Raw genomic sequence first — 25,059 nt, 5'->3', positions numbered from 1 at the left:
TTTTAAAAAATAGATCTTTGATCTTACTTGCATATTATGTAGGAGAATCTTTTATTGAAACATATAAATAAATAGAAGATTTTTATGACATAATTTAAAAAACAGTATTAATGCTTTTTTCTAATATTTACAACAGATTTTAAAGTCAGTAAAAATAACATTTATTAATGCAGCAGAAAGAGAAGAGCAATTTTTGTAGAAATTAGATTTCTGTTTCCCTAGAATTAATATTTAAAAAGTACAAAAGATAATTTAAACTAAAAATGAGTATTATAGTGCTTGGATAAACAAAACTTAAAAGTAAGCTTTTCAAATAAACTAAAATTTCAAAATTTAAACTTATATAGAAATTCATTATCACCACTACTTTAAACAGAAAAATTTTTATTGCTGAATTCTATATTTTACACATGCAGCATAGGTTCTAACTACAAAATTCCTATTTCAATTAGTATGAATAAACTCAATCTGAGAATGAGTTCATTATAAAATTTGTTCAATTCAATAAAACATATATAAATATTGAGTATATATGCATACAATTAATAAAATTATGAAGGATAACTCTTATATAAGACAGTAGAGTATATGTACATTTAATACAAAGTAATAATTACATATTTGACATCACAAAAATTAGCCTCGGGATGAAAGATATGTTAAAAATATCAGTAAAAATTATCTATGTATTATGACTAAACATAATTCAGCGGGACCTCCAACTCTCTGGCCATAATTTCATCACAAAACCTTGAAATAGACGATACATCTTCTTTGGCAAAACACAAACTTGGAAATGTGTAACAAGTTGACCCCAGTGTTTTAAATAATCTGTAAATAAAACGTTAAGGTTTCCATACAACCATATTGTCAATAGCAGTGACTGAACCTTTTTTTTTTTTATATGTGATATACACATCATTAGCTGATGGAACTTTGATAATTAGTTTATGGTATGTTCAGTTTCAGCAGAAAATAATTTTGATTAGTTAAAACTAAAAAATTAATTTTGCTTAGGACCTACATCTTTTCTAACTCTAGCAAAGTGCATGGATTTTTAATTAAAATATGATTAGAGTGTTAATCACTGTTGCATGGTTATGTAACCAAATAAACCAATTATACAAAATAGATAACAAAATAAATACTAGATATGTTTACACTTTCTGAGGAATTGTGTAAGATGTGTTACATTATTGTATGCAAACTGGGAGTATGAAATCAAGATGATTATGTCATAACATATGCTATATTACATAGTTTATTGTTAATATCAAACAGATGATAAAAAATAAAAGTGATCTAAATTACTATTAAAACTCTGCAAGAAATAAAACTTGAATACAATTATACAAATTGTGCATACAGTGTAGCAACAGATTTTATAAAATTAAAACCATAACCATATTAACTAATGCAATATATAAAATAAAGCAGAAGTAATATAATAAAAAGGAAATGTACATATTATAATGAAAGGAATGATAAGAAGATTAAAAAAAAATAAGTAGTAATAATAATAATAATTAAAAAACTCTCACAAACTTTTATATATATTAAGCTAAAAACAGTAGATTGTGGTTTAGTGTGGTAACTTTAGTGAGAAAGAGTGGTATAATATGAATAAAATTTCACAATGCGGATATAAATTTATTTAAGGGAATAACATCTGAGAATGCTTCACGGACATAAAAACTAGACAGCTCATTAAAATATACTCTAATTATAAGAGAATGCTGCAAGTAGTATCTATATCGATTCACTCTCTCCAAGCAACAAATATTGACAGATAAACCTAGAATTACCTACCTATATCCCAGCCAAAAGACCTTCCCTTTGATAGTTTATTAAATTAAAATCCCATTATTCAAGTTTGTTTTAATTTGTTTATCCTATGGTTCAGTGGCTGTCTGTGGATTATTTTACTACAGTTCACAAAACCATTTCGAAAATTAAATATGCAAATATGACGTAATTTACAAATTAAAATACATTAATGTTTTCACAAGTTAAAGAAAACAATGCAACTAAAATAAAACAAGTTCTCATAGGTTAAAAAAATGTAATATTTTATTTCTTACGATGGAATGTCATAAAACTATAATATTGCTTACAATATACCTATAAACACTTATTACAAAATAGTCAAGTACAAGTTCTGTAAATTAAATTCACTTGTCTGTCTTTTCTTAATGCAAATAAATCAATAGGTTTTCATTGAATTTAGGTAAGTCATTTATGATGCTTTTTTCAATTCAGAGCATGGCTAGAGCACCTAGTCTGTCTTCGCTTATAGTGATTCTTAAAAATGTCTTAACACGTTTTAGAGTTGAGAAGCATCTCTCTGCTTCATCAGTGGTCACTGAAATAGTAACAATAATTAGCAAACGTTTGTAAGTCTTCAAAAACGCTGGTAAGTTGTTTTCTATGATAATTGTAAAAGACTAATGGCATCAATCACCTTTCAGAAATTTGGCTTTCTGTAACATGGAATAAACACCAGTTGTTTTGGTCACAATATGAGTTAGAAACTTTTTTCTCGTACTTTGGAATTTTGGAGCTTCAAAGAGAGAAAATAGCTGAGTACAGTTCTATTTATTTGAATGTTTTCTCTCTTACATTTTCTTGAAGTTTCACGATTCTGATATCTCCTTTGTCATTGTACCCATTATCTTCTTTTCCTTTTCTAATGACTGTTGGAAAACTTTTGCTTACTTTCTAATGAGAGCTACACCTGTTAGTATGTTCTGAAGCAACATGTCGCATAATATTGTAAAACACTGCAAGCAAAAACATAAACTCATATTCTTTTAACATACGGCGAATAACCCCTGCTTGATTTATTACTACAGGTTGTTTATATGCTGAGTATTTTTTCCATGCATTCAATTAAGCATTCCCTACATTCGTACACTGAATTAATGGTTCGACTCTTAAAATTCCATCTAGTAGCTGGATACGGCATCCTTTCTTTCTTACAGCTTCATCTGGAATAGCAGTTCTCTGTGAGAGTCATTGAGAAAGTTAGTAATATCCCTGTGGGGAAAAATACGATCTTTTGGATTCTGACTGGCTGTTTGTCCAACAATCAAATTGAGCTGATGCATGTAGCAATGCACAAATTGTATATTCTTGTAGGTACGCTAAGTGAGTTAAAAAAAAAAAAAAATTCAAGCATAATGCATTACCATTCATTACGCTTGCACCATCGTAGCTTTGCAATATTAATTTCTTAGGCTTTCCCACTACTTTTTCCAAACTTGCTTGGATACGTTCAGCTATAGAATTTCCATCATACCTGGATTCATGAATCCCAGAATCTTTCAACAGTTGTCCATTATTTAAAATGTCTTAGAAAACAACAACCAATTGGGAAGTGGGTGAAGCATCAGTAGTTTCATCTGCTATTACTGAAATAAAACTTGTTCTTGATCGCATTTTTTTGTGTGGTTCTTAAAAACAGTGAGCACACAGTTTAATAAATAATTATGAATTTATTTTGACATTTCTTTAAAAATATTGGCACTAGTGAGATAACCCTAAGAGACGAAATTCAAATCATCAGACGAGAATCAAATTCTGCTGAGAAGATTATAAGACCACTGAAAACTCCCAGATTTAATGAATTCTCAGATTCATCATGCCCTCGAAGTGCAAGCTCATATGCATTGCAAAACAAAACACAATCAATATATTTTTTAGAACACAATGACTTTTATAGCCTCCTTATTGTGTCTTTTAACATTTGAACTAAATGCACTGTTGTTGGCAAATATGTGCCTTTCAAATCAAATTAAATTCTAACATGAAGTTTAAATGTGATTGTGAGTATTCACACGTTTTTATGAGTTAGATGTGATAAATCAGCAACATCATAATTTACTCAAATACTAAATCCCCATTCTGTTTTACAAACAGGAGATATGGAAAACAAGAGTTTGTTAGTTGATTCACATTTACTAATCCTCAAACAATTCTCACATAAATCTGGTTTGAATTTTCTTTTTAAATCTCTAGATTTATATTCTTATATTTATCTTATATTTCTTATCACAAGCTGTTGGCATGAATAGTTTCATTTCAATATTTCTTTCCAAAGAAAATGCTGAAAAAATGTAATTGATTTAGTTCCAACACACTAATTTTACTAAATGCCATTTTAACTGTTTGCACTAGTTTGCAAAAAATATGTATAAAAAAAAAAAATGATAAAAAAGGGGGGGAGGGAAAAGAGAATTAACTAACAATTGTATGCGTAACAAACCAAGGGAGAACTCGGACAAGATAACTGCAAAAAATGCAAATTTGCGCATACTGAAGAAGTGCGAATGGAGGCAACCTCAGCGGTGCCTTTTTTCTCCCACTCCTCTGTCCACAGAAATTGGTTTTCAAGGGCATTTCTTCGATCACACGTGCAATCAAGGAAAAACCCAAACCTACTACATTGTAAGTTAGCTATGTTTTAACGTAATTAAAAAGGGGGGAGGACTCGTATTGAAAATGGGCAAAAGTCTGGAAGTGTATTAAATATTATTTTAATTAATTTGTTAATAAATTTATTTTTTCCTTTTTCTTTGGGAGTTCACATGCTCATGTGCACAAAAAGAGAAGCCGCCACTACTATGGTTATCACCATTTATTAAATGTTTTCAGCCTGATGACCTATTGAATATTTACAGAGAAACTGACAACAGATGATCAGAGGTACACTTATTATCCATCTAAACAAGCATCTTATTAAACTTGATTGTTTCAATAGTCAGAGGATTATTAGAACTGGAAAATGCTTTAATGTCTTAAAAATATCCAGTTAATTGGTGAAAATGGTGTATTTTTTTCAGTATTACCTGGAGTTAAAAGACTTGGCATCGTAGATGGTGACTGTTGTGTTAGAAAAATAGAAGTAAAATTCAGTCTGAAATCTTTCACAATATTTCTGCATACAAAGACAGCAAAAAGTCAACTGTTTGCCTCGGAGGTAACTGTGTCATTTGGAACATGGCTACCATATTTGCAGCTATGCTTTTTAAATAGCTGCTGATATACAAATGCAAGTATATTACTTTTGGCTGAATTTATGGGAAAAGAGTTTAAGAGTAAGAAATTGTGCACACATCTTGGCAGGGATTTCAGACCTCTTTAACCTCCAAGCAAAAGTCATATCTTTTCAAAAAGTAAATGTACACATAAATAAAAATAAATAATATATATATATATATATATATATATATATATAATGGATGTGCTTAATAAAATATCTGATATTATTCATTGAGCAAAAGAGATCAAATGTGATGTTAAGGTTCTGAAATGGTAAAGTGCATTGAAGCGAGCATTGCTGGGAAGCGCGTAATAGAGTAAAAGATTTTGCCTACGATTAAGAAACACTAGATTCTGATTACCATAGCAGATTTTCCATTACCTACGGTGCACTACGGGGAGGAATACTACTCTACACCCCTCCAAAAAGCTCTTCCTGATTATATGATGATTACATGAGTACAAATGGGAAAAAGGTAAGTTGACTATATGATATTTACACTTCCATCTATTTTTTTTACATGGTAGCACTTCTCAAAGTAAGTGACAACACCTTTGAAAAAGCAAAACCCAACATTTCATGTATCCGATTCACAATTTGAAGGCAATTTGTTTAGCACCTTCATTGCTTCAGAAATGGTAAGCAATCTCCAATCCATTTGCAAAATCATTAAAAATCAGAAAAAATAAACTAATATTATATCTGCAATTTAGAAAATATAAACTACAAAATAAAATTAAATAAACATCTACAACTCAAAACTATCAAAATGTAGAGCTAATGAAACTTCTTTCAATGGAAAAGAAAGAAAGAAAAAAAAAAAATCTGCTCTAGTAAACAATCAAAGAGATAAGTGATAAAATTCCCCCTTCAGAAAAACACCCTAACAATTTCTTAGTTGGTAACCAACCCTCCTCTCCCCCCCCCAAAAAAAAAGTGCAAAAGAGAAACAGGAAATTTAAACACAAATGCGGACTCACTTTTCTATTGTGAATGAGCTTATTGATGAAAATACTGCAGTGAAACCACAGATATAGTTATTAGTCTGGTTCTGATTCCACTCTGGGCTCCCCAGATTTTCGTCGTTTGATTTTGGGAAAGATTTGAAGTTAAAAATTTAAAACTAATATAGAATAAAGAGATTAGCATACAGCCAAGAAAATAACATAGAAATTTCTTTTCAAACAATTCCTGTTATATCCTAAACTAAATGAGGGTCTTTATCCCTCATATCCCCCCCCATTAATAAATTTTTTTGAGAAATGAGGGTCTTTAAAAACTAAACATGGCTAAAATGTATGGACTGGTTTCTATTATGTTGCCATCTAGTATAAATAATGAAGGTTCAAAGTAACCTATAAAGCCTTTTATATTCAACTTTTATGTGTGTATAGAGGGAATTTTTTGGATGTGCCGGAAAGGGTTAACCGAAATAAAATTTGCTCTCAAAATGTAGCAGCTAACCTGCAGCTCGACAAAGAAACCTGGCAGATAAACACATGGCTTTTCCAAATGCATGAAAACTCGATTATTTATCAATCAAACTGCCGACACAAAGGTAGCATTTATCACAATCATTTATTACAAACTGCTAACAAAAGCACATACAGTTGAGTGTTCCTGTTTTGTTTAACAAAGGCCAAAGACAGTGCATTTAAGACAAAGACATACCTTTCTATGCATTGCAAATACATAGGTAATGACACCACCATACAATTTAACAATAAGAATAATTTAATTCCATAAAACAAAATACTGTACATTCAAAGCAGTAAATAATACTTTTCATTCATTAGCAAAGGGAACAAAAAAATGAAACATAAATCTCTGCAATCACATAAATGTAAATAAATACTATGAGGTAACAAAAAGGATATAAAACTGTCCAGGGAGGATGGCCACCATTGATGTAAAGAACATAGGAGTAACCATCTTTGGCAACTCCATGCACTGAATAATACAAAGGTAAATAGGAATGAAGGGAAAAATTGCGCCGCTCATAAAACTGAATGGCTGTCGTATTTGATGTTAGGACATGTAAGTAGACAGCTTTGCAACTGTTTCCATCAGGATTTTTTGTCAAGTGGTCAACTAAACTATTTAACAGAAGAGTAGCTGGAGAGGAAAAAATTAATATAAATATATAGACAAATAACTGATAAAAATGATACAGTTTTTAAACAAAAGTTTAACTCTTAAATAACAAAAGACTAACAGTTTTGCTGCAACATCCAAATTGATTGCTAGTTTTATGGAAGCCTTGAGTACAGTTGACCATAACTCCAGTCTGCCACAGTGAAATATACAAGAGTTTTTCACCAAATCTCTGAGATCTCTGAGTACACTTTTCCAAGTTACAGTACAATAATTAATGTAGTAGGATAAGAGTTTTCTATGATGATATGCATAATATACTATAGTACAAATGTACTTATATATTGTAAATGGTTTATGAGTAGGAGAAAACTATTCCAAAAATAAAGTCTCAGCTCCCAGTTAACATAAATTCTTTTAACACAAACTTTTGATTTTTCATTACCTTAGGTTTCATGTTAATGAGGGTTTACTATAATTAATATTTCAATAATCATATATTAAATTATGTAAGAAATTCTTTACTATGTATTTTGATGTAAACTTTGATACAGGTATATGAATCAAAATATTTTATATTATCTTTTGGGTACAGTAATTTTTAAAAGTTATTCAGCTTGAAATAAAATTAATTATTTTTGTAAAAGTTAAGAACTTTAGAAAATTACAGCATACATTGATCAGAAAATTCTTAGTACAAGATAATCTAATTTTTGATACATTATGATTTGAAAACTTTATTAATAATCAAAATATTTATAACATTAAGGCTGCATTTACTTTTGGTAAACGTTTTGAAAATATTTTAATTTCATAATAATATACATATTCAAAAAATATTTGTAATCCTGGAAAAGTTTTATTATTATTATTATTTTTGGTAAAGTCACAACTTTTACATGTTACTGATACTAAAATAGATTCTATGCCATTCATTTCTTGTAATTTAACCAACTTGATATGATAGCTCAGATTTATTACAAAGTCAAATAAGATTAATCTGGACCAACTGCCACTGAAAATGAAAGTGATTAAGATGCACCTCCATTATTTTCCCTCACCCTTGAACACAATCCCCCAAAAACAAACTACCATGTAGAGCTGATAACGCTTGTACCATTGCTAGATATATTTTCCCTTCTTCTAATACCTAATAAATATGTTTTTTTTTTGTGATAATAATAATAACTGTGTTTCTTACATACAGCAAGGTGGATTAGCCATTAACAAGGCAAGACAATTTCATTCTGTTTTATTTATCTGCTTGTCGCCAAAAACTTGCATTTAGTTAGTAAACAAATGAACCGCGTGAACCTTCAACAATTAAGGCTTTTCCTCACTTTTTTTAAATACATCTAAACCAACTGCTTCGTGATTAAACTCATTTTTAATTAATAAAAACATTAAATTAAAAAAAAATTAAATCTTTATTTAAAATTTATGTTTGTCACATAAATAAAGTGTATGTCTGTTTCTTCTGTCTAAATTATTAATTATTATAACAGCAACAGAAAGGAAATTAAATTATTGACATATATTATCAAATATTCAGTTGACATGCATTAACCTTAATTCAGTGACATTATGAAAGTACAAATGCTAGTTTTAAAACCAACTGCTTCATGATTAAACCCATTTTGTTTTAGGTTGGGGGGATTTAAAATTATAACTTTATTCAAAATTTATGTTTGTCATATAAATAAAGTGTATAATCCTCTTCTGTCTAAATTATTAATTACTATAACAGCAACATAAAGGAAATTAATTTATAGGCATATATTATGAAATATTCAGTTGACATACACTATCCTAATTCAGTGACATTATGAAACTACAAATGCTAATTTTCAAAAATGGTTTTATATCTTTAAGCAGCCAATGCTTGCGGAAGACAGACATAATTTTTTGTCTCTTTGAAATTAACGTTTTTTAGTCAAGACACACAAACCTGTATCACTCTGCAATCACTGCTTCTGGGTTAGAGACTTAACTAATGGATCACTGCAATCGGTTCCGTAAAGTAAGGTTTTATAGAGAAAGTAAATTTATATTTTGCCATAGTGCTTGATCAATATCATAAATTGGAAATATTTAATCTAATTTAATTCCAGAACTTCAGAATCAGTTTTGTTTAGATTTTCCAACAGCAGATGTATTATAAAACATACATTACTAAATACTAATAATGGCAAATGGCCAAAACAGGACCGATATGACTGCTGAAAATATCTTTTAAAGATATTATTTCAGTTAATTAAATATTTCTAATGAATATTGTACCCTCCACAGTGATAACATTCTGATAACTGTGCTCCTTGTGGAAAGAAAAAACAAAATCTGATAATGATGTCAAAGTGGAAAAACTTTGTATCATTTTATTTCCAAAAATGTGATGGCAACAAAACTGAGAAAACATGTTACTATCTTTCATGAATTTATAAAAAATTTGATCATATCATATTTTCACTTCCTCATGATTTTATGTTAGTAATTACAATTGTTATATCCAAATCCAAACCATACCTATGCCATTTCTTCTGAATTCTTCAACAACACCCAGAGTAAGAATATAAGCTACTTTAGTATTTTTGGCAAAATGTGAAGAAAGCAGACCTTGGTCCTGCAAAAAGAAGGCAGACATAAAATCTTAATATTAATTATTCATTGCAAGAATATAATTAAACTTGGTCAGGTTAAGAAAATAAACAAATTATAATTAATAACACACACAGAAAATTTTTAAATTGGAAAATACAGACACTTCCCAAAGAATTATTTTCCCTTAAAATATTAGTTATAATAAAAAACATACTGTCACAAACTTGATTTAGAATCAAAGAAAATTTATTTTTGAAACATCTCAAACAAGAATCATAGTACAAATTTTATGAATGAGGTATATTTATTAAATTATTGATGTTATTATATAATTATTTAATTAAGGATAAATAATATTTAAAAAAATTGAATAAAATTTCTCCCCCTCTAATACTGTATCAACATGTCTTTGTATCTAATAAGCACATTTTGTTTTAAGTGAATCGATAAACATCTGGTTCTAAAACCATATGGGCAAAGCATCCCTTTAATGAAAATATTTAATGGAATACTTTGTAACACTCCTACATCTGTCATGGCACTGCAATATGCATTTTGGAAACCTCTGTGATCAGTTATTATGTAACTTACGATGTTCAATCATCTTATTTAGCATATTATTTCATAACAACATATACCTCTTTGTTACATTTTGATTGGGATTTAATTTCTGCAACAACTAGTCCAATAATTTGCACTCTGTACACAGCAGCAAGGGAAAAAAACTTGTTGCTGGAGGTAATGTCCTTGTACCAGCTGTCAGGATACCTTAAATAAAGAAAGAGACATTAAGTAATTTGAATACAGTAGGATAATTGCAGTAATAAAAATATACTCACCACACAGAAATTAAAAATAATGTATCATATTTACTTGCATATCCCCCCTTTCCCTACTAAAGTTATTGCTTGAAAACCAGGGGTAGATAATTATGCAGGGTGTACTTTTTCTGAAGAGACGGCTTTGATAAACATAGCACATTAAAAAGCACACATAAGAACACACTAATATTAATATATTTTGCATTTCAAAGGACTTACTAATTTCAATAATAATCTTTTTGCTTACACAAAATACTTTCCTATTTAAACCTATGTTTTACATAACCATAACTTTCTAAAATATATGCAGAAAAAAACTAGGGGAAAAGTATGCGAGGGAAGAAATATGCGACTATAGTTTTTATACAAATTTCTTGTCCATTTGAAAGCAATAAGATTTATAAGATATTTTTTAAGTACGAAAGTTGATTTTAATTACATTACTACTTATATATAAGCAATGATGAAAATATCTGATGTCTAATTAGTACTTACTTTTATACAGCAGTTAACATATGTAACACGCTAACATATATATGTAAAATATATAAAATACATGGGTTAATAAGTACAGAATTTTACAATAACAGTTTCCTTACTGTTGGTGGAAGAGTTACACAAAAATGAAATTCAATTTTTTATTCCGTTTCCATACAGCAAAAATTTAAATCTGTAAAATTTTTGTTATTTTAAATTTATTTAAAATTAAAAAATTCCACACTTTTAAGTGCAAAATTTGTGAAGACATGCTTTAGTAAATTTACTTACAAATATCTCTGTAAATTCTGAAAACTCTTAGGCTAGCAAATTTTTCATTCACTGGAATTTTTTACAGATATGAATCAAAGAATACTACTTAAGCATATAAAGTCTATGACCACCTTTTTTAAACACCCAATAAAATATCTATTAAAGGCATCAGTAAAATTAATCACATTAAAACTTTTAGCTTATGCGTACAGCAAAAGAAATAGATGAATGTATCTAATTTTTGATAATGTCACTACTAGTCTACATAAATATCTGAAAAATAAGGATTACTGGTCAAAACATTTTTAAATACAGAAAACATTTTTTTGGGTGAAACTTTGAACAGTTAATTATAAATATAAAAAAATGATAATTATTGGATATAAATGAGATTAAGTGATGACCAGATAGTTTGGAATTGCAGAATTTTGCATTATGTGGCTAACTAGAGAGAAACATAATTGTCAGGCTCCTACATGTGTTAGTAATTATTCTTATTTTCATATTGTAACTTTGTCATTGATTTATTGAATACAAATTCATAAAATGCACCAATTAAATGCTGATTAAACTAACTTTTCAAAACTAATGTGTAATGTTAAAAAGTAAACTGATTTTATATGCAAAATTTACAGAGTTTAATATTTAGTTTTCTTCCCCCTTCTTTAAAGTAGGCGAAGATATAACATTAGTTAAATCATAATTTCTTTCTTCACAACAGCCTAAAAGAACTTGTAGTTCTTTTAGGCTGTTGTGAAGCCTAGTTGAAATACTTTCTAGGAGCCTAAACTGAGCTCCTAACAAAATTATATACAAAATTCGTCATAAATGATTTTTTTTTTCATTTTAATAGAAAAGGATGTTGTATTTAATAGGAAATACAAATAAGTTCATATAAAAAGATAATAGCATCTCATTAATTGTTTTGGATTTTATTGATTTATTAGCTACACTTTATGTCAGCACTACGTCCAAGCTCAAATTCTCTATTTCCAATTAGAGTCATTCTTTATGTGCTCTAAATAATCAAAAAATTCACTCTACAATGATACAAACAAAAACGTGCCAAAGCTCCCATGCCTTTGCAGTGTAATTAGAAGCACATCTGGTTAGCAATTGGAAGAGGAAATATGAAAAACAGGCAATGTTTTCAGGAGTTCAAAACCCACTGAAAACATTGCCTGTTTTTCATGTTTCCTCTTCCAAAACAGATCTATTCAATCTACATATTGATTAAAACACAATTAAAAAAATATTTACTAGTTAAACATTTGGCTGAATCTTCATATAAAGTTCTATAAATGACTAGATAGATTAAGACAATTCAGATTAAATAAAACTGAATAAGAAAAATTATGCTGAAGACCACTAGGAATTGAGGAATAAATTTTGCACAATTTACGCTTCATTAATTCAATAATGAAACTTAAAATGTGCAAATTTTAATTTTATTGCTGAAAAACACTTTTCATTCGTAAAGGCTAAAAATGAAAAGCTGGGAGATATATTGATAAAGCAAAAGAGTTGGCAGTTATACTAATCCTATCTAATATTTTCTGATAAGATATATATAATATACTTAAACAACTTTGCTTTACCAACTGAAAGTTTCAAAAGCTGTTATATGCTATCCTTTCGCAATCTCTTGTATTATGAATAAAATATTGTGTAAAATCCTAGTATACGGTGCAGCCTTGGCGCGATTTTGAAAATTATCGCCAACACCAAAAATGATCCAAAGAACGTCTATATACTATACACTATATACTATGTGTGTATATACATAATATATACTATATATAACTATTGTGGAGAACTCTTTATTATTATTATTTGTCCGCTGCCCCGAGAGAGGGCGCTACCAGCTTTCTCCCTCTTCCTCTCTGGAGGAAAATTCGAACTGGTTACTCGGTTCCTGGCTGCCATCGGTAAAGCACGCACTCACCTCTCTTTCCCTCCGTGATGTTATCGTAGCTGTAATATGACTTTCTTGATTTTTACTCATGCAGACTTGCGAACTGAAAAATGCTCATCTTGTAACTACATGCAATGTGATTGTGTATAAGTGAATATATGTTAAAATATATATCATCCTATAATTAAATATAAATGTTAATATTACCGAGTCAGATTTTGTTAACATTCAATGTGCAATCAAAAGTGGCATCCATCAACAACAGCCATAAATGGTGACTCGTCAAGTTAGTGAACACGTGCCTCCTGTAACCTGCTTGCATCCTCAAGTTCTGTGATTATAATGTGCTATGAAGTGAAAATTATTTCTGTTCATGCAAACTACTACCGTACTCCATCATTATTTTCGTGTCATCAGCAATATAGTGTGAAAAACAGTTGGGCCTGCTTAACAATGTGCTTGTGAATTATCATGTGTCTCATGCAAATCGTCAAAGAGCTTTGAAGTGATCTCCATATAAATCGTACAACGTGGCTACATATCATAAAATAAGTTTTTTTCGGAATATTTTTTCTACAAGTGAATTGTGTTGTGCCGAATCTGCTGCTGACTGAGCAAATATTTCTCGCATTATTCGGAGGTAAGCCACGCAAATTCTTAGTATTACTTATGCTTATATTCGGATAGCTTACCTGCAAAAGTGTTTCTCTCACGTTAATGTTTACATTAACTTTATTTATTTTGCACTAGTGTCGTATGTGAACTTATTAGTGACTGATTATTGTGTATTTATTTGTGTCACATTGGCAATATATATTTGTTTTTGTGAATCATGGCTCCACCACAACCCATTGCAGACGATCTTAATATTTCACGTGTTTCCGTCAAACCTCCCCCATTTAGGAAGGTCAACCCTACTTTGTGGTTTGCACAACTAGAGGCCCAGTCTGATATCGCCAGAATCACTGTTGACTCCCCGAAATTCAATCATGTGATATCTGCAATCGAATCTGATATTCTCAATAGCGTTTGTGATATCATTTTACACCCACCTGTGACTGGCAAATATGATACACTAAAAACACGCTTAATTGAATTGCATTCTGAAAGTGAGAAGTCAAAGATACATACACTTCTTCAAGGGCTAGAACTTGGCGATCAACACCCATCACAATTACTTTGCCGTATGCAAAACCTTGCTGGAGAGACCGTTAGAGAACCTTTGTTGAAATCCCTATGGATATCTCGTCTCCCGCAAAATACACAAAGTATTCTTGCTGCCTTAAGTGATGATCTTCCATAACTAGCAGTTGTAGCTGATAAAATTACAGATCTCACAACTCTCCCGCACATAAATAGTGCTGCTACGGCATCTACCTCTCCCATCGAACAGCAAGTTGTAGAGCTGACAAAGCAGGTAAATGAACTTTCGCTAGCCCTCAAAAACAGCCGTGAGCATTCCTGTGAACGAAGAGACTATTCCCAACGTAGCAGCAGGCGTCATAGATCTAGTGGACATTTTCGACAGTATAAAGAACCGTGCAACAACATCTGTTTCTACCATACTAATTTTGGTTCCAAGGCACGAAAATGTGTTTCTCCGTGCAATTTCCGGCAGTCGGAAAACTAGATCGGCGATTGCTTGCCGGCCAATGTTGCGACCACCACATCAATCGAATTCTTTTGGCCGACTCATCCTCAAAGCTGATTTTTTTTTAATTGACACCGGAGCCGATTTATCTGTCATTCTTAAGAGTTACAGTCAGCATGCCAAAATACCAGCTGCATTGGAACTCTTTGCCACTAACAGCACTAAAATTGAAACGTATGGCACCAAACTTTTGACCATCAATTTAAACTTACGTCGCTCATTTACTTGGCTTTTATCCTGGCAGACGTAAATCAACCCATCATAGGTGTTGACTTTCTCACAAAGTTCAACTTACTCATAGACGTTAAAAACAACCGTTTAATTGATGGACAAACAAAACTATATTCTTGCGGTAGACTTCCTAATGTGAACCCGCTCAGTACTAGCATTCATATTTTGATGGGTAACTCAAAATTTGACAAAATTCTTGTCGATTACCCTAGCTTGACAAATCCTTTGCAAACTTTTGAGAGGCCACCAATGTCAATGATTTTCCATCACATTGAAACTAAAGGACCTCTTATTTTCTCCAGACCTAGAAGATTATCTCCAGAATTACTTCAAGCTGCACGTCAAAAGTTTGATTTTCTCCTATCAAAAGGCATCATTCAGCCTTCAAAAAGTCCTTGGGCAAGCCCCCTGCACATGGTTCGTAAGGCTAATGGCGACTGGAGACCGTGCGGGGATTATCGTCGCTTAAATGCCGTTACAATTCCGGATCGCTATCCCATACCCTATATTCAGGATTGCACTCAAATGTTTTCAGGAAAGAACATATTCTCAACACTTGATTTAGCACGTGCCTATCATCAAATTCCTGTTAACCCTGCAGACATTCCGAAAACTGCCGTCACAACCCATTTTGGTCTTTTTGAATTTTTGGCTATGCCGTTTGGTTTACGAAATTCAGGCCAAACTTTCCAACGTTTTATACATGAAGTTTTATTTGGATTGGATTTTTGCATCCCTTATTTTGACGACATCCTTATTGCATCGACTAGCGAAGAAGAGCACATCCGTCATCTTCGTCAAGTGTTTGATCGTTTGAATAAACATTTGACATTAAACCCTAACAAATGTGTACTCCGAAAACCATCTGTTTCATTTTAGGTTGCCTCATTACTGCCTCAGGTGTAAAACCCCTGCCTGAGAAAACAAAAGCAATTGCTGACTTCCCAAAACCTACCACTATTGTCGAGCTCAAACGTTTTTTAGCCATGATAAACTTTTATCGCCGCTCCTTACCAAAGGCAGCCGAGACCCAAGCTTCACTGAATGAACTCTTAAAAGACTCACGTAAAAATGATAAACGTCCTGTTCCTTGGAACGACGAACTTAATCAGGCATTTGAAAAATATAAACACGACCTTAGTAATGCTGCAACTCTCTCCTAACCAAAAGCTGAGTGTTATGGTCGACGCTTCTGACATTTCCATCGAAGCTGTCTTAAACGTTCGACATTCTAATGACTACCAGCCGCTAGGATTTTTCTCACATAAGCTGTTCCCTACAGAACAAAAATACAGCACGTATGACAGAGAATTATTAGCTATTTACGCAGCTATTAAGTATTTCAGGCATAATCTCGAAAGTCAACACTTCATTATATTTACTGATCACCGACCTCTAACTTATGCATTCACATCAAAATCAAATTCTGCTTCCCCGAGACAAATTTGGCATTTAAATTATATCAGGCTGATATTCAATATTGATTGATATTGATCAATTCAGCACTGATATTCAGCATATATCAGGTTCCAGCAATGTCGTCGCGGATACTCTCTCACGTATTCAGGGCATCGAAGCCAATGCACCACTGGATTTCACACTTATTGCTCACTCGCAAGCCACTGATGAGGAGCTAAAACGTCTGAGTGAAGACCCAAACTATTCGCAGAAATTCCAGTCATTACAACTTACTCGGGACCTCCAACTATTGTGCGATACCTCCAACAACAGACTGCGACCTTATATACCACTTGAGTTCAGGAAAAAAGTTTTTGACTGTTTTCACAACCTATCGCACCCAGCTATCCGGGCTTCCAAAAAGCTCATACAAGAAAGATTCGTTTGGCCATCCATGCTAAAGGACATTGCCAACTGGACTCGTTCCTGCATCATGTGCCAATGTTCAAAAGTTACCCCGCACACACATAGCCCTTTGGAAAAAATTGCGATGCCATCCGAAGGATTCGACCATGTCCATATAGACATCGTCGGTCCTCTGCCACCATCTGACGGTTATCGATATCTACTCACCTGTATTGACAGATTTATTCATTGGCCTGAAGCTTTTTCAGGACATCTCTGCTGACTCTGTGGCTCGACAATTCATCACCGGTTGGATTGCACGATTTGGTGTACCATCATTTGTGAGTACTGATCAAGGTCGACAATTCCAGTCACACCTTTTCGCTTCTCTGACATCTATGCTTGGAATACACCGAAGTCGCACCTCACCATACCATCCTTCCGGCAACGGCTTAGTGGAACGCTTACATTGCAACCTGAAAGCAGCCCTGAAGTGCCGTAATGACACCCGTTGGACTACTTCACTTCCTCTTGTGCTTCTTGGTTTGCGTTCTTCTTTCAAGCAAGACCTCGCAGGTACATCCGCTGAACTTATCTACGGCACACCCCTTCGATTACCATCTGAGTTCTTTCAGCCATCCTCTGCTCCAGTCAATCCAGCATCCTTTGTCCAGACTTTCCGAGAGGCGATGAAGAAGCTGTCTCCGACTCCTACTTCATGCCACAACAAATCTGCCCCTTTCGTGCACCACGCACTGAGCACTTGCACTCACGTGTTTGTGCGAAACGACGTGGTCAAACCACCACTCCTCCATATGATGGACCCGTCAAGGTCTGTGCACGTAACAATAAGCATTTCACCATTCTCGTGCGCAAAAAGGAAACCGTTCTGAGCATAGATCGTCTGAAGCCTGCTTTCTTCAAAGCTTCAAACACTCAGGTCCCTGTGACCAGCGATCCTCCTGACTCCCCGGATCCAACTGCTACTCCGAATACTCCTCCTTCGACCGACCTTACGCTTCCTCCCAGTGCTCCACCAGTCGTCACACGATCGGGAATACGTGTGCGCTTCAACACCAGATATTTGTGAACTGATTTTTTTCATTGTACCTTTGGTACTCAGGGGGGAAATACTGTGGAGAACTCTTTATTATTATTATTTGTCCGCTGCCCCGAGAGAGGGCGCTACCAGCTTTCTCCCTCTTCCTCTTTGGAGGAAAATTTGAACTGGTTACTCAGTTCCTGGCTGCCGTCGGTGAAGCACGCACTCACCTTTCTTTCCCTCTGTGATGTTATCGTAGCTGTAATATGACTTTCTTGATTTTTACTCATGCAGACTTGCGAACTGAAAAATGCTCATCTTGTAACTACATGCAATGTGATTGTGTATAAGTGAATATATGTTAAAATATATATCATCCTAGAATTAAATATAAATGTTAATATTACCGAGTCAGATTTTGTTAACATACAACATGCAATCAAAAATGGCATCCATCAACAACAGCCATACTATATATATTCTTTTAATGACCCATTTACTACTCATCGTATATGTCCCGCTTTTACTGCTCATCATAAAGTCGCCAAAAGTAGCCAAATCCCATGTGCACCAGATACTAGGATAAAACCAAATACTGTTATGAAATGTAAAGGCGCGGTAGATGGCTTCCCCGCAAAGCAGTTTTACGGTTGGCATAAAAATGGCAAGGGAGGGCAGGGTTGCTACATTTGGCGATATACCATGGACGGCTGGAGAACCTTCTGGAACGAATTCTTACTAGTTTAGCCCAGAATGTTCCCAAACACAAGCCGAAAGCCATATAAGTCCTGCTGGTCCACAGTCAGTTAGTGTGTGTGCTTCGAGTGCGAGTTAGTTAGTATCGAGTTGGTGTCTCATCTAGTTAACAGCCGGACAGCGAGTGCCGAGTGCATCGAAAGAGTCTTGTAGTGTATCACGGTTAGTACATCGTCGAGAGAGCGTGTTGAGTTCCGGGAACGACTGAACCGAAGAGTCGGGAGCTGTGCTCGTGTGTCATCGAGAGCATCACAAGTTGTAGCGTGGAGAGTCTCGAGAGTACATGGAGTTCTGAGAACGACCAAGCAGAGTCGGGTGCTTTGCAGGAAGCTGTCTCTACCATTATTGCCTGACAGTGTGAAGGCTGTGTCGCTGATTGTTCCAGCATGTTTATAGTAGATCTTCGACGACTGTAAAAGTGTTTTGGGGCTGTCCTGATTAATATTGATAAATAAAGTGTGTTTCGATACTTCATCCAGTGTCATCGTCATTCACTCCAAATCTACAACCCCGTACGAATATGAAGGAAGAAAATAATGTAACACAGAGTTCATAGCCACATTTTAGTTAAAAAAATAAGCACCTATAAGCACTTTTCAAGCACATTTTAAGAAAAAAAAATAAGCACATGTCTAATTACATCATACACAACTGCATAACCTTAAAAATTAGACTTGTAATTTAAAATATGAGAAATGCAGTATTTATTAAGAGCGAATAAGCATTACCTCAACCATGCAAAATAATAACTTTTTTTTTTTAAATTTTAAATAACAGTTCAATTTACAGAACTAGTTTACAATGAGCGAAAAAAAAAAAAAAAAAACTATTCAGAACTAAACTATATTACAAGATTTAATGATGAAATTTCAGTTCAAAATAGAGAAAATAAATAATAATAAGGCATATTTATTGTATTCGCTTGGAACCTAATAATAAATACAATTTATTTTTCCACTCATATTGATATTTAAATCTAAATTTTGAACATTTTCTAAATTTTCATTGTACTCATGTCCAAAATTATGTTTACATGCATAAATTCACAGATTTCTCAGAGACTATAACTTATAATTTAATGAATTTTCGTGGAATCATACATAACATGATGACACATAAATGCAAAAGAAAAAATTGAAGATCACCTCATATGATATAAAATTGTAGCATGAAACAATAAAAATGGTAAGAAAGTGTGACAAAGAGAGTTAAGAAAAAAAGGAATGATTCAGAAAAAGAATTAAGCCTTACGAATTTAATATGGAATATGATCTCCCCTGACTTGTACACACATATCACAACGTGTTTTAAGGCTGGAAATAACGTTGTTAACCACAGTTTGGGGAACTAATCTCCACTCTTCCAGCAATGCCGTCTTTAGAGCATTTACATCTCTAGGAGGAGGATGTATACGCGCAATTGCTTTTCCAAGGTAGTCCCATAAGTTCTCTATCGGGTTAAGGTCAGGAGAGTTTGGTGGCCAAGGTATTCGCTTAATGTCTTCACTTTCAAGGAATTCATCAACGAGGTTTGCTCGATGTGGACGGGCATTATCATCCCTAAATAAAAAGTCAGGTCCATGTGCACCCCTGAAAAGTCTTACATAAGGATCTAAGACCTCATCTCGATATATCTGGCCTGTCACAGATCCGCTGCTGAACACGTGTAGGGGCGTACGTCCATTGATCATTATTCCACCCCATACCATCACACCTCCACTACCGAAACGGTCACGTTCCACAATGTTCGAGAGATCATTTCGTGTTCCTGACTCCCTCCAGATGTAAACATGTTTAGAATCACCAGTTAAACTAAACCGCGACTCATCAGTAAAGAGAACATGGGACCATTGATGTTCAGTCCAGTTTTGATGTTCTTTACACCAATTAAAGCGATCTCTCTTTTTCTGTGAAGACAGTAAAACACATACCCTTGGCTTTCTGGCATAAAGGCCTGGCCTTTTTCATTAAGCCTTCTGTATATTGTTTGCCGTGATGCAACAGTTCCAGTGGCGGCTGCAAGCTTTGAACTTAACTGGCGAGCAGTAGCCTTTCTGTTACGACGGGCAGTTAATGCCAGATACCGATCTTCAGAAGCAGTTGTCATTCGTTTCCGACCTTGTTCAGGCCTCCTTACAACACTTCCATCATTTTGAAACTGTTTCCATAGCTTAGAGACTGTCTGTCTTGAAATATTCAGACATGTGGCTGTTTCCATGACTGACTGCCCTGCTTCTAAACGGCCGATAATTTGCCACTTTACAGATTCTTCCAAATGATACTTCGAAGCCATAACAAACTGCTTTGAGTCCCTACACACTGAAATCAAACGCTATGTTGCAGAAATTCACTCAAATATTCAGTTTGCTCAAAGCGCTTCAAAAGATTCACCCTTGGATGACGTAACGCCTAGATTTGCATATCACAAACCATTTGATTACTTTTGATTGGATAATACTAATTAGGCTTGGTTTTCACACATTCCCTGCAAATACGGATCACATTGATTCGATATTTCATTGAATATCATCATTTTTGGGTATGTAAAGATAATTTTGGACATGAGTATCAGTTTTCCCTTAATGGATATTACAAGCAAAGTAATTTAAGTAAAAAAAGGAACATTTCTGAAATCAGAAGACAGAAATTTGCTTCATGCAGTCATCCTTTAACAGTAAAAGCTTAACTAACCCGCATACTTGGAAACTGGCGAATATTCGAACAGCCGAGCGTAACTTGAAAAAGAGGAGCGGAGGGGGAAGGGTAGACTGAAGCCGCTCTTTAGATTTTTCTGCTAAATAAATGCTTTTGACATTTCGATATGTGCATCATACAAAAATAAACCAATGGAACTGAAAAATATTCTTCTTAGCAAGCACAGCAAAACTCTTAGTGTTCATAAACAAATCTCAGACTGAACATCAAAATTAATTATCTCTGCAAAATATTGCAAACGTTATTGCGCAATACGTGAGCCGTGAATAACGTGATATTACGCAATTGGAATCAACAGCTGCCGGTATTGGGAGAATAAAGAACTAAATAACTGGGGTGTTTTTCATTCTAATTTTCAACAGACGGCGTTAAATTTCCGGAATAGAATCATTCTTCGCTTGGGTTGGTAGACCGCAGAACTTTTATTCATATTATTCCTTAGAAAGCTAATCTGTGTTAAAACACAAACATTTTTGGAAGTTTACTATACTTCAGCAGTTACTGCAACTATGTTATTATAAACATTCATACATATAATATAAGCATAACGATCATAATAAACACAAATATGAACTTGCCAAGCAGAACGAGAATGCAAATTTTTAAGATCTTGATAGAAATTCAAACGTATGTAATATTTGGGTGGGAGGAAAATAATTCTGAATGTACCAGAATTTTCTACTGCTTTCCCAATTCTTTGACCAATAGAACGACGGGCACCTGTCTGTACTCTTTGTGCACACCAAAGGTTATGTTAATGCAGAAAAAGGGGGAAAAGCTGTTTCCGGGAGTATGATTCACCATTTGACATTCCATATTAGGAAGAAGAGTTGTTTATTTAGTTTCGGCTTTGGTACGGGGAAAAATAGCGCGTTCATTAAAAAAAAAAGCACTAAAAGCAAAAAATAAGCACTAAAAACAAAAAATAAGGGCTTTAAAGAAAAAGAAAGCACCTATAAGGGCCTTTATATTTTATTTTCAAATATAAGGACTTATAAGCACTCATAAGCACCGCTACGAACCCTATAGTAACAACTGGTGTCAGAAGATAAGAAAGAAAAACACAACAAGACTTATCATTCTGCAGGCATTAATTGCAAAGCTGACATGTATAAAAATGCTAATTTCACTTTCAAGTTTTTATTAGCTCCTATGACATACTATAATTAGTTTTATGCTCAGTCTTAACAGATGAATTTTAAGATAGTTTTTAAATTATATAGCTTGTGATGTAACAGAATTTTATTTTATGATTTTCACATTTATCATAAATTAAAAGTATACCTTTTTGCTCACCACATAATCTTCCTGACAATATATATAATAAAAATAAAAATTATAATTTATACAAGGATCAAACACTGTAAGTGGAAAAAATTCCTGAATAATTTTCAAAAAGACAAAATTTATTTTACTTGGCTCCTATAAATGAACATATAAAGCAAGTATTCAGATAAAATTCTTACAAAAATAATTCCTAATACTTCAAGAAAATAAGAATTACTAAGAAATATTATACTAGTAAACATCAAATAAGAACTGCAAAAAAAGGATGATTTTAGCTCAAGCAATAAAATTTTTAGATTGGATAAAACTTAAATAACTAATTGAATTGCAGATATTATTAGCATTAGCAGGCATATTTTCTACCTACATGGGTAGAATTGAGCAATGATAAGAAATTCTAAAAATAATTCATTGATAAAGTACAAATGAAATAAAAATAATTATTCAAGTCATTTATTTACATGTAATTTTTCTCAGTTAAAGTGATATCTAAAATCATTTCCACATATTTAAAGATAATACTTCATTAAATACCAAATCAATCTGATTTTTTTCTTCATAGAATAAACAGAAGACACACCTAGTTATCATTAACAAGGTTAATTATCTATCAAACTGATAGATCATAATTATCTATCAAACTGATAGATCAAATCAGTTTGATAGATAATTATGATCTATCAGTTAGAATAAAAAACTGATTAATTATCTATCAAACTGATAGATCATAATTTGATCTATCAGTTTCTGAAATGCAAATAATGGCATGATGTAATTCTATTATGTTACAAATACTTTGCAGAAAGTATGTTTACCAGCAAACTTTTGCAAATCAGATCTGAAGTAAATGTTTATTGAGTCAAATCTATTTTCTTTTCACGGTCATTTATTTTTTGGAAGAATCTTTGATGTGGAGAGCTATCAGCTTTTTAGAAAGAGGTTAGACAATGACAATTACAAAATAACAGAATGCTTCCAGAGAAACAGTTTCTCCCTTCTTGAAATAATTGTTGCTAGGAAGTTGAGTCTAGAAGATGAAACACTACTGCTTCTTAAGATTTGTTTCTACTTGTAACTGTTCATCATTGACCGTTATGCAGCAGAATTTAGAGCTGCCACTCGAAATTTTGTATCATGGAAACATTATTTATTAGCCCTTTTTACCAAAAAATCTAAGGTTTCTGTTTCACTAATTTCACTTGAAGAAGACACATGAATAGTGCACAGAACATCACAGTTACAATTTACAATATTGGGCTTGCATTCTTTATAATCACCAGTTCAAGTTTGGCTTAAAATCTGAATTTTTAGACACATCTGGAAAGAAACAAGACAAACTATTCTTACCCATATCAGAAAAAACAACTGTTTCAGCAGTACAGGTTTGATAAGTGGTACAAAGAGGAAGAGTGATCAATAATTATATTTGCCTACATGTGTTCAACAGAGGCATTGTGACTGCTCAAAGATAACAAGATATATATTTACAGCCCTGCACAAGACTTTCATGAAGATGACTATAAATCTGTGTTTATATAAATGATATTGTTCATTCACATTAAACAAATTTAGTTTCACAAATTTTTTTTGAACCTGAAGTCACTGAAGAAATAAACTGGTTAGGAACATCATTTGCTTAGAAACCAATGGATGTCAAAAATCTACATATTTGCAAGTTATTTTTTCCTCAAACTTGTCAAACGTTATTTGAGCTTTATTTGTTTTATCATATTGTTTTGTATCATATGCATCTATATTCAATCTTCTAGCTTGTATTTTATTGTAACAGTGCTATCTATCACACAAAATATATTCATACAATTTTATTTCGTATATTTCTAAAAAACTGGTTCTTATTCACACAGATATAAAGCAAATTTTGAACAACACTGTAGAACATATTACTCAAAACAAATAATGAAGTAAATTATTAATAAGAAACTATAATTTTAACATGTCAAGATTTAAATTAACGAACCTACATACTAAAAGTGTCATTTTATCAGGGGTAATTCATCATTAGCATAAAAAATGTAGTGGTTGTTTTATCATTACCGCTCTGTCTTAAATGATGCTAAAAATATAAAATTAATCACGGGCAAGCAGCATACTTGTTTTCAGCATATATTATGGAAATATTTAATAGCCAGTCAAACAACAAGTCATATTTTCACAATAATACATTAGATTCAAAGCAATGTCAAATACAAAATATACCGATTGATGAAATTAAGAGTACACTTTCAAAATTCAAATGAATATGTATGCACTGCACAGAAATCGATGAGTTTTTTGAAACATGAAGTTTTTAAAAATTCAGTTAAAAATTTAACTTGTAAATCTCTCAAAAATTAAA

General features: G+C 32.8%; 1 protein-coding gene across 3 annotated transcripts in view; it reads right to left on the bottom strand.

Annotated features, from left to right (window-relative positions):
• Positions 1 to 580: 580 nt before the first annotated feature.
• Naa60 (N-alpha-acetyltransferase 60) overlaps positions 581 to 25,059 on the bottom strand; it is a 43,709-nt gene continuing 19,230 nt past the window's right edge. For all 3 annotated transcript variants that reach the window (XM_085816691.1, XM_085816690.1, XM_085816692.1), the window contains 4 exons: positions 10,372 to 10,501; positions 9,659 to 9,755; positions 6,919 to 7,156; positions 581 to 833 (listed from right to left, as the gene is read on the bottom strand). In XM_085816691.1, the coding sequence (XP_085672817.1) occupies positions 707 to 833; positions 6,919 to 7,156; positions 9,659 to 9,755; positions 10,372 to 10,501 (592 nt within the window). In that variant the 3' untranslated portion in view covers positions 581 to 706. The remainder of the gene's footprint in view (positions 834 to 6,918; positions 7,157 to 9,658; positions 9,756 to 10,371; positions 10,502 to 25,059) is intronic.

The sequence above is a fragment of the Stegodyphus dumicola genome, chromosome 5 (assembly GCF_044657685.1).
Source record: "Stegodyphus dumicola isolate Sdum_Otavi_A_Nest chromosome 5, ASM4465768v1".
In the NCBI taxonomy this organism is placed as follows: Eukaryota; Metazoa; Arthropoda; class Arachnida; order Araneae; family Eresidae; genus Stegodyphus; species Stegodyphus dumicola.
Note: the sequence above shows the minus strand (reverse complement) of the source record. Positions and strands in the feature narration are given on the sequence as shown.